The sequence below is a fragment of the Centruroides sculpturatus genome, unplaced genomic scaffold (assembly GCF_000671375.1).
Source record: "Centruroides sculpturatus isolate CEXI.00-Female unplaced genomic scaffold, Cexi_2.0 scaffold735, whole genome shotgun sequence".
Taxonomy (NCBI): domain Eukaryota; kingdom Metazoa; phylum Arthropoda; class Arachnida; order Scorpiones; family Buthidae; genus Centruroides; species Centruroides sculpturatus.
The window spans coordinates 294918-308328 of record NW_019385007.1 but is presented as its reverse complement, the minus strand read 5'-3'; the positions used below and the strand labels follow the sequence as shown (position 1 = coordinate 308328).

Genomic DNA, 13411 nt, shown 5'->3' with positions numbered 1-13411 from the left:
TCCAGCAGCTTGCTTCGGCAGTCACGACACGTCCCCCATTAATTTTTAAAAATATAAGCTCGAGAAGTTGAATTCTTTATACGCCGTAACTATTTCATGACTAGTTCATCCATACCATATTGAAACAAATCTCAGTTTTCGAGATTAAAATATTATCTGCGAATTTATTAAAGGCTGTTTTCAAATTACAATTGAACTTTTGGAGTCAGTCTAATTTTGCCACCGCAGTTCACATTATTTAAAAAAAAAAATGTTCAGACATATTACAATATGAGGAAAACTCAAATAAAATCACAAATATAAAACTTATTGACAAAAAAAGACATTGCTTTTAATCAGAGACAGAAAATACTAAGAAAAATAAATCATTTCTTTATTGAAAAATATAAGAATGGGATGAGAGCTGTTCACATAAGAGCTCTCTGAGAAACCTGAGTTTGAATCCGAGTCGGAAATTTGAAATGGTATTCGTTGCTTCTTTCATGAGCCTGATTCCATTGTGGACATGAAAATAAGGTGTAGTGCCCACAGGGGTAAAGATTTTTAAAATTATGTTAGCTCTTCCACGTTAAACAATTATGCCAAAAGAAATCGGCTGAAAATTTATGTTTTTATGCGGCTTAATTTTTGTTTTGTTTTGTTTGTTTTTTTTTTTGCTCTACCTGCCCTGGAGCACTGAGAAAGCCTTTTACAATACTATCGTGGGTTCAGCCGGGTGGTGATTGACGAGTTCCTTTACGTTTTAAGTTAGATTTAAGTTCTTGTGTGCACGCTAGACGCTATACTTATACTTGGGGTTTCCAACCGGAGAAAATCTCTTTGGGGATATGCTAGGAAAAATTGGAGATTTTCAATGAAAATGCATGACTCGGACTTGGCTCTAGACAGAAAATTCTGCTCTGCTCTCCCTACCAGTTTATCTAGTAACTATGCCCAGAACTTAAATTCATCTTTAATTAATGAAATATTGCTAATAAAAAATATAAAGCAATTTTTAATATCATCTATTATATAAATAATGAATAATAATTAATAATTTTAACATTATTGTCGGATTCGTTAACGTTTTTTTTTTAACTTTATTCTCATTAACTCCGCATGGTGGTTGATTTTGCACAATAGTCACGTGCATAATTAGACAGCTGATCAGGTGTTTTAGGTAATACCTTTTTTATTATATTATTTTAATTCTTTAACATTGTTACAGTCGTGTGTAAAATTATATTATTAAAGTAATGAATGAACTTGCATATGAAAAGTTCTTAAGCTTAAGGACTGAATTTCGGATGTTTAAAAATTAAATAATTTGTTGATCCTTGAGAGAATTGTAAATATTTTGGAATATTTATATAAATTTTATATCTTTGTAACGTTTAGGATTCATGAACATCCGTTTAATGTACAGAAGACTTAAGAATTATTTAGTAACTTTTAAAAAATATACAGTGGGTGATCGGTTAACGAACATAATCCGTTCCAAGATTTTGTTCGCTATCCGAATTGTTCGTTAACCGATTATCAATTTACCATAGGTTTTAATGGGAATTTAATTAATTCGTTCTGGAGCCCTTAAAAAATAATAAATATAGGCCTATACCTTCTTACTACGTTTATTTATATATAACAATAAAACTACATACATACACAGTGTTGCGTTTTTATTAGTCATGTTTTTTCCGTTTGAAAGGGTTAAAGAATCTGTCTAATGTCGATTGCTTTTCTCTCTTCTTGACGATTTTTCGTAAGTAATTATATCCCCAAGTCTCAACATGGTTTGGATGCCATTCTAAGACAGTTGTTCTGACATCCTCCCACTTCTAAAAAAGATCTTTAATAACAGATATCGGCATTAATCCTCTTTTTCAGAAGAAAACATATCTCGCCGAGTTTCTTGGTGTTCTTCATTCAAGAGTTCTTGGCGTTCTTCTGTCGTCAGATCCGTTTCAGGTTCTATCATGAACTCTTCGATGTTCTTTATTTCTCAGATGAGATTTTTGTTACTGCTTTAGCTGCTGGAGTCTTTTTGATTATACAGCATTTTTCTTAAATAAGATTGAACTGAGGCCTACTGTAGACCTGTTTACTACATATTGCCCAGCAACATTAGGTAACTTCTGTCCACTCTCTACCTTTGCTATTATACTCTCATCTTTCGAAAAGAAAAACAGACGCAAAACTTAACGAGTGCCTACCCAACAGTCTCGCGAATACACGAAAGAATTGTTTTGTCAGAAAAATAAAAGGCTGGAATTACAAGGGAGGATTTCAAAGTTCGGAGGAATACTATCCGATCGGTATATACCGGCTTGAGCGTTGATGTCGACGTCTTCCACACTCCGAAAAGTTTCGAATTGTTGCCCGAAGACAAGGGAAGACCAATCGGTATTCATTATTTTACGTCGCTTCTTCTTGTGTTTGTTCCGTGGGGTGTTCGTTATCCGATCATGTGTTCATTGTCCGAACATAAAAATCTTTCGCGAAAGTGTTCGTTATCCGATTTGTTCGTTATCCGATCTGTTCGTTAACCGATCACCCACTGTATATAGTTTTGCATATTTAACAAAAATACAATTTTTTATTTGTATAATTGTATTTTGATTGATTGATTATGTTTCCATTTTCCATAATCAAATTGTCCAATTAGAAATAACTGCATCATAGATCATAATTTGTGGTCTATTATGACCACAATTATGATCTATGATGCAGTTATTTCTAATTGGACAATTTGAAATAACTATAATATAATAAAATATTTTGCATTATATGCAAAATATTTTATTATATTATAGTTATATTTTGCATTATATATTTTGCAAATAAAATATTTTGCATTATATGCAAAATATTTTATATGTTATATTTTATATAACATATAAAATATCAACATATAAAATGTTGATATTTTATAAAATATTTTTGCAAATATTTTTGCAAATTTTATAAAATATAGATATAAATAATTTGAAGTAATAATTGTCAGGACAGAAAGAGTGAGGGAAAAATTTGTGCCTTTTTGTCAGGTCCATTGTGGGTTTGCCCAGATTCACAATGCTGGGTGATGACGGTCCAACTCTGACATATTCAGGAGATGCCAACCTTGTAAAAATTATTTGAAACTGATTGCCCAGATTTTGTTCCAGTTTCTCCAGAGCAATAGCAGAGCATATGCTAGTATAAAAGTTTGTGATTCACAGACACGCTAGGTTTGTAAATGTGAGTCAACTAAAATAATCCATGAGTCACATCAGTCAGTTTCAAAGAATCTGTTTATTGTATATTTTGTACTGTACATTACAAGTTGAAATTACTGTACATTGCATATATTACAACTATTAAGAAATACAACACTGGTACATATTTATAAGTAAGACTCAGGGCGGCCAGATTTTTTTCATTGTCCCATGCCCAAAAATGTTTTCTTTCAAGCCTATTTTGCAGTAAATCTTGGAAAGTTTTGGCTAAATTTTTATATTTATATGTTAATTTTTGAAATTTTAGCCTTTTTTTTCAGAAAAGTGAAAATTTGCCCACATTTGCTGTGGACATAAAAATATTTGTATATGCCTAAGTTTGTCATGTTTTTTTTTTTTATTAATTTATTTAAAATTATGAGAATAAAGAAATATTTATACAAAAAATATTTTTCTATAAATATTTCTTTGTGTAACAATGTCTTTTTGTTGATTTCCTATTTTTTTATTTTGATAAATAATTTACAAGACATTTTAAAAATAATAATTTTTATTTTTATACTTTTAGGTCACAAACATGTTTTTATTCATAAGTGCAGTTATATTTATTTCCATAAATTTAATTACTGCGGCCACAAATCCAGATGAAGTTCTTAATCTGCCTGGTCTCACTTACAAATTAAATTTCCATCATTATTCAGGATACTTAAATGCTTCTTCTGGAAAATATTTACACTATTGGTAAGTAAGACTTTTGCAATGAATCTTTGCTTGTATGTTTATGAAAATTATAAATGTTATTTTTGATTATTTGTAATTGCTATATCATAATTATTATGCACTTATTCAAAAATTCTTTATTTAGTCATGATAGCAATTAAAAATGAAGCAGAAAAATTAAATTAAATATTAAAAAATTTACTATTTAGTTTTCTTTAAATAAAAAAAAACTAAGTAATAAAGGAGAATTACCTTACTTTTTGAAATTAATTACTTAATTAATACTGCTAATACACTGCACAAATAACCAAGATCCAGCGAGAAGCTACAAGAAAGCATTTTCATCTATGTTTAACAGATATCATCAGATCTGACAATGCCCATTAAATGTATGAAAATGTTTGCTTTCTTTTAGTTTTTCTTGCTGGATCTTGGATATTTGTGCAGTTTACCCAGTTTTGAGTAGTTGAATTAATTAATACTACAGTACTAAATTTTTCTATTTTTAAATCAAATACTACTATTAATAGAAATTAATCTTTTAATTTCTCATTAGAATTAAAAGAACTTTGCAATTTAAAATTTAGAATGAATGATTATTTCATGATGATAAATTCATAACAACAATTATCATATCAATTCTAATCTTCAATCTTAATAATATTTACGATAGGAATAATATATTTAAAAATTACAAATGAAACAAAACTAAAAATAAAATTCTCTTGTTAAAAATTCTGATTTGTCATCTTATGATTACTGAGAACTGACTCAAATATAATTTCAGTTTTAAAAATGTTTGTAGCTGAATTACAATCTCAATTAAATATATGCCAAACTTATAAAACCTTCAGTTTATTTAATGTTATATGTAATATTTAAAATGTATATTGGACATTGAATAACAACTTTAAGCAATATGTTTTCTGAGTGTTAAATAAAACTTTTATTAATTAAATACAAGAAATAATATCAAGAAATGTCAAACACATTTTGCTTAATAAGTAAAATTGTTTACATTTGAGGATTTAGAGAAGTATTTTTAAATTTATTGAGGAATTGGAAATAATTTATATATAAAGGCAATGCAGTATCTCCAATTTTGTAACAATGAATTACTGTATAATTATAAATAAATGCAAACCATAAAACTTTATTTTTATGCATTTATATACTGTATTCCTATTTTTAGATATAATATTATAGATAATGAAAATTTTAAAATTTTTCAAGGTTTTTTACCTGATTATTAATTTTATTTTTTTGGAACAAGTTTAGAATACATAAAAAAAATTTTAAATGTATGTTGTAAAAATATAGTAAAAGAAATTTTAATGTTCAGGTCTTATTTTGTTATCACTGTGATAAATCTTACTTAAAACCTGTTTTAATCTGATTTTTAAAATTAATTTTAAAATAAACAAAGCTAGTTTCTGATTAGATTTACTATCTCTGAGTTAACAGCTGGATATTAATGCAAGTTATATCCTGCATCACATCACAAAAAAAACTAATAAAGTTAATTATAAAATCAATAAATTTTATAAAAATGTAATGGATAAAAAGTCCTAATAAAATTTAATGAGAAATAACTATAATTACCATTATCAATTTTTTTCAAACCATTATCAAATTTTTTATAACAAAATTTTTGTTATAAAATTTTAAAATTTAAAATCTGATGTAAGGCATTCAGTGGTACAGAACAGATTTGCACATTTTATTTATAAGTTAATAGCAGTGGCATGCCGTTGCTATTAATTTCTATTTTCTAAAAAATANTGACTAATGTTGTTCACAAAAAGGCCAGCCTTCCTGTCGTTGATAAAGCTTTTGATCAGATGGAATAAGTTTCGAGGACAGTGGTGAACCTGGAGCTGTTGCAGGATTGTGGGCCACCAGAGGTTGTCGAAGGCTCCACGGAAGTCGATCGAGATTAACAGAGTGTGCTTCCTTTCAGCTTTTGCCTGGGTGATGTACTCTGTGATCTTGGTGAGAGCTGTAGTGGTGGACTTCCCAGGAGTAAAGCCATGTTGATGATGGCTCCGTGTGTCATACTGTAACGCTTTGGAAATTATTGTAAAAAATTAAAAAACATGAACTAGCGTAAAAAACTGTCACTTCGTGAGAATGAAATTTACTCGGCAGACTGTAAACCAGTGTTTCTCAACGGGGGCGATATCGCCCCCATGTGGGCGTTTTTCCATGTTGAGGGGGCGATTAGTAACAATTTATATTTTGGGGGCTAAAAACAATTTTTTGGGCAATTTAGTAAAACATTACATTAAGAATAATTAGATATTTTAATCGTTATATTGTACAATAATTAAACAAATAACATTAAACTAGTCACTAGTCTATTCAATGCAGTACGAATTTGGCGTTAGTCTTGGTCCTCGGCATCGGAATTTTGAAGTGAAGGGGACAATAATAGGTAACGGTTTTATTGAAGGGGGCGACAATTCGTTAGAGGTTGAGAAACACTGGCTTAACTGAGCCATCTCTAGCCGAGTACAGTGGGGACTAATTTCTTCGTATTATTAATGTAATAAAGACAGAAATTTTTCCAGTTAAATGAGAATGACTGAAAAGTTGTAAATTTTGGAAATTTCTGAGGACACTTGGTCCTAAAACGAATTAGTTAGAAAACAAATGACTATTAAGTTTAACATATTTAGATTTTTACAGCTATGGTGAGAAACGTTTAAAATCTACAACAGCCCTGCCATGTCCTTTGAGATATACTAGTGATGTGACAAAAGAGGTATTTGACATTGACCGGTATCGGCACCCTGGGGATTTGGAAGTCCACGTGTATGCACGCTCTACAACTGTCTTCGATTCCATCCATTAGCCACTCGGAGGGAGCTATTTGACTAAGTGCATTGTTTTAAAATTTAAAAAGTAAAGAATATTTTATATTTTTATGTACGTTTCTTTACAAATCTATATTTAACTATAATTTTCTTTAAAAGTATATTCATACAATTGAATAATATTTTGTACCAGGTATGTACTGGTACAGTACCGGTACATCCACCACACATTTTATTTCACTAAGTAAGTTATTATTAACAAACACAACACCTTATTAATCCCAGCAATATTTAATAAGAATAATAACGTTTTTGACTGTTTTAAACAGCCTTCATCAGTTAAACTATTTCTGATGAAGGCTGTTTAAAACAGTCGAAAACGTTATTATTCTTATTAAATATTGCTGGGATTAATAAGGTGTTATACATTATCCAGTAAGTTCTTTATTTATTTATCTATTAAGGTATTATTATTTTATTTTTAATTGTAGCCCTTATATCATGGCTAGCGATTCGGAATGTAATTGTGATATTAAAAATGCATTTAGAGTAATCTACAGCTTTTACTGGCTTATTGAATAAATGATACAAATGGACCCTAGACCATCACTGACGCACAGTTGACTGATTACCCCTGGATGTCGGCTTGTTACAGAAGCACAGCTTCCCTATCATCAAATGTCACAGCACGCCACTGGTTAATAGAAAACTATTAAAACAATTTTGAAGTTTTTGATATTATTCTATGAACAAAAAGAATTATTTTTAATTAATCAAATATACAAAGTTCTTTTAATCTGTGTGCAGTTTTATACTTCAAGAACTAAAGACAAACAAAAGTATGCAGTAAGATGTTTTACCATGTGTGACATATGTATGTAATGAAAAGCATACTTCTAATGGCTATCATTGACTTTAATTCTTCAAGCCAAAACATGCTGTCTTTTCAACTTCCACAATTTGGGATGACTAATGGAATCTGTAAATAAAATGAAATAAGTTGTGATAATTTTATTAATGTAGAGCTAAACTTTAAAAAGGTTTTTAGTAAATATTCAAGAGCCTTAGTTTTAACATTTGTACATATTTAGTTTTTGAAGTATAAAGCTACACACACTTTTGAATCACACTGTATATTGCACAGTAGGCTAATTAATGTTTAAATGCATTTATACTTATTGTTAATACTAAACTGTAATGATATAACTATAATTTACATGAATTATGAGACAAATTATATTTAAGAAAGAAAATTGTTTTCTTTCTGTAAGATGACTTAATGACATTTTTTAACATTATTTATAAAATAAAAATCATTAATATTCTTAAACCAAGGTTTGTGGAAAGTCAGAAAAACCCTTCAGAAGATCCATTGGTTCTCTGGTTGAATGGTGGACCAGGATGTAGTTCTTTGGATGGTTTGTTAAGTGAAAATGGACCATTTCATGTTAACCCAGATGGAAAAACATTGTATGAAAATGTTTATAGCTGGAATAAGGTAAAATTAATTAATTAAATTTTTTTATAGAAGTTTGATAAGAAAATAGTTTTTAAAATGACAATTAACTGTTGAATCAAAAATGAATTTAAGTTTTTATTTTAGAGATGGACAAATATCACTTTTCTCAAATTTGAATATTCTAGTATCTCAAATACTCCAATACTTAGTAAACTTAATTACTTTATATATAATTGATTTAGTCAAATAATAAATAATTAACTTCTTTTATTTATTTCAATGTATTAAATAAATTAATTAAGAAAACAAAAAATAAAAAGGAAAACAGTTTACTAAATTTTAAGAAATATAACTAAACTTTTAATTTTGACTTTGAATTTAAAGTAGCATTTTTTAGGTATTCTTAACCTGAAGTACAATAGATTAACAAATAATTGTTCTCATTCTCACCTGCAGATTTTTATTTAAGAAAACAAGGATTCAAAAACATTCAGGATCTATTCTGCTTCTTTTCTTGACACAAATTAAACCAGAGGTGCTTTCTGTAGCAGTGGCAGATACAAAGAGATACTATTTACACAAAAACAATTTATAATTATTTGTTTGAACTTCAAAATATTGTTTCTAAAACATTTTATGATGGCAAATATACTGTTTATTGGATCATTGTAATATAGTCATTGTGCACATGTTAATAAAAAGATACTTTTGTTGTATTAGCTTTGGATCTGCCACTAATATAGAGAGCACCTCTGGTTTAATTTGTGACAAGAAAAGAAGCAGAGTAGATCCTGAATGTTTTTGAGTTCTTGTTTTCTTAAATAAAAATTTTTGAAAACAATAAAAATGACTCTTTTAAAAAAGTAGTTTACCTTGTATGATAGATTCATAAAGAAGATATCTAATTATACAGAAGATACTTCAAATATTTTAAAATTTTTGAATAATTAATTAAACTTCTGGTACTTCTGGATTCATTACTGTGACTATAAGTATTGCTTAATTTTGGAGAATTTGAGTAGATTCAAATTTATTTTCTATCAACATAATATTTGAGATTTCAAATCTTGAATAATTTCGAGTATTTGTGGATAGTATTTTCCCATCTGTACTTAAATGTCTCTTCATTCCAAATGAAATAAAGTATCAAATTTGTTATTTTATTTTTAAGTAGATAAGTTGCCTTTTTTAATGAAAGAAATATAATTGCTGGAATTTTTTAAAATATGATACATAAAACAAGTAACCAAGACAAAAGCTTTCTCACTTGTTTCTAGCCATATATACATGAGTACAAACGTTTTCAGCCTTCTTAATAAGCCTTCTTCAGGTACACTGTAGTTCTAGCTCCAAATGCATAGAAGATAAAACAAGTATTTTCTTTCACAGGTGTTATTTTAAAACTTACTTTTAGATTTAATTTTGATGGTAAAAGAACAATATTAAAAAATATATATTTGTATATATATTTTAATAACAAACATATTTTGTATATACTGTATAACATACATACAGGTAACTCCTGTATAACACGGCACTTCTATAGCACGGGTTCACTCTAACACGGTTCAGGAATTGGGTAAAACCCTCATACAACATGAAATGTAATAAAGGGTGCATTCTTTTATACCACCGCATAACTCCACGCAAGCATTCTAATTGTTTTCATGACTACTTTGAATGCTCTTTCAACAAATAATCCATTTAATGGATAAATTTTACAATTGGGACTCTTCTTTTGCCTCTAAAAGCTCATTTTAGAATTATAGATTACTCCATCATGATACTATCGATAGTGCGGGTGCTGCCATCTTTCTTTCACCGTCATTCCTAAATGCCTACAAACAGCANTTGACGTTTCAAGGTCGGTCCTAAATACAAAAATGTAATAATCTTCACCTGGGGGTCATTTTGCCGGATCGCCATACTTTCCCTCTGTTATATATAACTGCCATGAAAGTAAAAAGTGTCCTTATCCTAATATAGATATAAATAATTTGAAGTAATAATTGTCAGGACAGAAAGAGTGAGGGAAAAATTTGTGCCTTTTTGTCAGGTCCATTGTGGGTTTGCCCAGATTCACAATGCTGGGTGATGACGGTCCAACTCTGACATATTCAGGAGATGCCAACCTTGTAAAAATTATTTGAAACTGATTGCCCAGATTTTGTTCCAGTTTCTCCAGAGCAATAGCAGAGCATATGCTAGTATAAAAGTTTGTGATTCACAGACACGCTAGGTTTGTAAATGTGAGTCAACTAAAATAATCCATGAGTCACATCAGTCAGTTTCAAAGAATCTGTTTATTGTATATTTTGTACTGTACATTACAAGTTGAAATTACTGTACATTGCATATATTACAACTATTAAGAAATACAACACTGGTACATATTTATAAGTAAGACTCAGGGCGGCCAGATTTTTTTCATTGTCCCATGCCCAAAAATGTTTTCTTTCAAGCCTATTTTGCAGTAAATCTTGGAAAGTTTTGGCTAAATTTTTATATTTATATGTTAATTTTTGAAATTTTAGCCTTTTTTTTCAGAAAAGTGAAAATTTGCCCACATTTGCTGTGGACATAAAAATATTTGTATATGCCTAAGTTTGTCATGTTTTTTTTTTTTATTAATTTATTTAAAATTATGAGAATAAAGAAATATTTATACAAAAAATATTTTTCTATAAATATTTCTTTGTGTAACAATGTCTTTTTGTTGATTTCCTATTTTTTTATTTTAATAAATAATTTAGAAGACATTTTAAAAATAATAATTTTTATTTTTATACTTTTAGGTCACAAACATGTTTTTATTCATAAGTGCAGTTATATTTATTTCCATAAATTTAATTACTGCGGCCACAAATCCAGATGAAGTTCTTAATCTGCCTGGTCTCACTTACAAATTAAATTTCCATCATTATTCAGGATACTTAAATGCTTCTTCTGGAAAATATTTACACTATTGGTAAGTAAGACTTTTGCAATGAATCTTTGCTTGTATGTTTATGAAAATTATAAATGTTATTTTTGATTATTTGTAATTGCTATATCATAATTATTATGCACTTATTCAAAAATTCTTTATTTAGTCATGATAGCAATTAAAAATGAAGCAGAAAAATTAAATTAAATATTAAAAAATTTACTATTTAGTTTTCTTTAAATAAAAAAAAACTAAGTAATAAAGGAGAATTACCTTACTTTTTGAAATTAATTACTTAATTAATACTGCTAATACACTGCACAAATAACCAAGATCCAGCGAGAAGCTACAAGAAAGCATTTTCATCTATGTTTAACAGATATCATCAGATCTGACAATGCCCATTAAATGTATGAAAATGTTTGCTTTCTTTTAGTTTTTCTTGCTGGATCTTGGATATTTGTGCAGTTTACCCAGTTTTGAGTAGTTGAATTAATTAATACTACAGTACTAAATTTTTCTATTTTTAAATCAAATACTACTATTAATAGAAATTAATCTTTTAATTTCTCATTAGAATTAAAAGAACTTTGCAATTTAAAATTTAGAATGAATGATTATTTCATGATGATAAATTCATAACAACAATTATCATATCAATTCTAATCTTCAATCTTAATAATATTTACGATAGGAATAATATATTTAAAAATTACAAATGAAACAAAACTAAAAATAAAATTCTCTTGTTAAAAATTCTGATTTGTCATCTTATGATTACTGAGAACTGACTCAAATATAATTTCAGTTTTAAAAATGTTTGTAGCTGAATTACAATCTCAATTAAATATATGCCAAACTTATAAAACCTTCAGTTTATTTAATGTTATATGTAATATTTAAAATGTATATTGGACATTGAATAACAACTTTAAGCAATATGTTTTCTGAGTGTTAAATAAAACTTTTATTAATTAAATACAAGAAATAATATCAAGAAATGTCAAACACATTTTGCTTAATAAGTAAAATTGTTTACATTTGAGGATTTAGAGAAGTATTTTTAAATTTATTGAGGAATTGGAAATAATTTATATATAAAGGCAATGCAGTATCTCCAATTTTGTAACAATGAATTACTGTATAATTATAAATAAATGCAAACCATAAAACTTTATTTTTATGCATTTATATACTGTATTCCTATTTTTAGATATAATATTATAGATAATGAAAATTTTAAAATTTTTCAAGGTTTTTTACCTGATTATTAATTTTATTTTTTTGGAACAAGTTTAGAATACATAAAAAAAATTTTAAATGTATGTTGTAAAAATATAGTAAAAGAAATTTTAATGTTCAGGTCTTATTTTGTTATCACTGTGATAAATCTTACTTAAAACCTGTTTTAATCTGATTTTTAAAATTAATTTTAAAATAAACAAAGCTAGTTTCTGATTAGATTTACTATCTCTGAGTTAACAGCTGGATATTAATGCAAGTTATATCCTGCATCACATCACAAAAAAAACTAATAAAGTTAATTATAAAATCAATAAATTTTATAAAAATGTAATGGATAAAAAGTCCTAATAAAATTTAATGAGAAATAACTATAATTACCATTATCAATTTTTTTCAAACCATTATCAAATTTTTTATAACAAAATTTTTGTTATAAAATTTTAAAATTTAAAATCTGATGTAAGGCATTCAGTGGTACAGAACAGATTTGCACATTTTATTTATAAGTTAATAGCAGTGGCATGCCGTTGCTATTAATTTCTATTTTCTAAAAAATAAATACATATTAATTTTAATTATATGAAAATAATCACACAATATTTTATTATAACTGCATTATGTATCTTATTAATTTCTATACTACATGTGAAAAAAAGATAAGATTGCTATTGTATATTCAAATATTAGTGGTGGAGTGAAAGCTCTGTATTGTCAGCATCCAAAAAGCCAGATTTACGCATGCGCTTTACAGAGCACCAACCCAGTTTAGCTGGTGGAAGCTTGGGTGGATGCTACACGTATACCGCATCCAATTCCATTCAGGACCGGTTCTGGGCTGTTAGCTGCCTGCCTGCTAGATATTTGACCGCCCTCGCCCAATTACGTGAATCATGAGTAGATTTATAACTTAACCCAACCAATAAGAATTTACTGGTATGTTTTTATGATAGTTCTGTATAGTTGATAGGAATCACAACATAGCCATGTCACAAACTACAGATGTATATAGCCCATCAAATTCAAAAATAACCAGTTTTTTGAAAGTAGGATA

At 28.0% G+C, this 13411-nt stretch overlaps 1 protein-coding gene across 6 annotated transcripts in view; it reads left to right on the top strand.

The window, feature by feature from the left end:
- The window catches only part of LOC111633317 (lysosomal protective protein-like), a 30730-nt gene that overhangs the window by 2839 nt on the left and 14480 nt on the right, over positions 1-13411 (top strand). For 3 of the 6 annotated variants that reach the window (XM_023377864.1, XM_023377863.1, XM_023377861.1), the window contains exons 2-3: positions 3763-3935; positions 8066-8228. In XM_023377864.1, the coding sequence (XP_023233632.1) occupies positions 3772-3935; positions 8066-8228 (327 nt within the window). In that variant the 5' untranslated portion in view covers positions 3763-3771. Of the gene's footprint in view, positions 1-1094; positions 1160-1302; positions 1328-3333; positions 3354-3762; positions 3936-8065; positions 8229-13411 lie in introns of those variants that run through there. The other 3 variants (XM_023377862.1, XM_023377865.1, XM_023377866.1) reach the window with 3 other exon arrangements.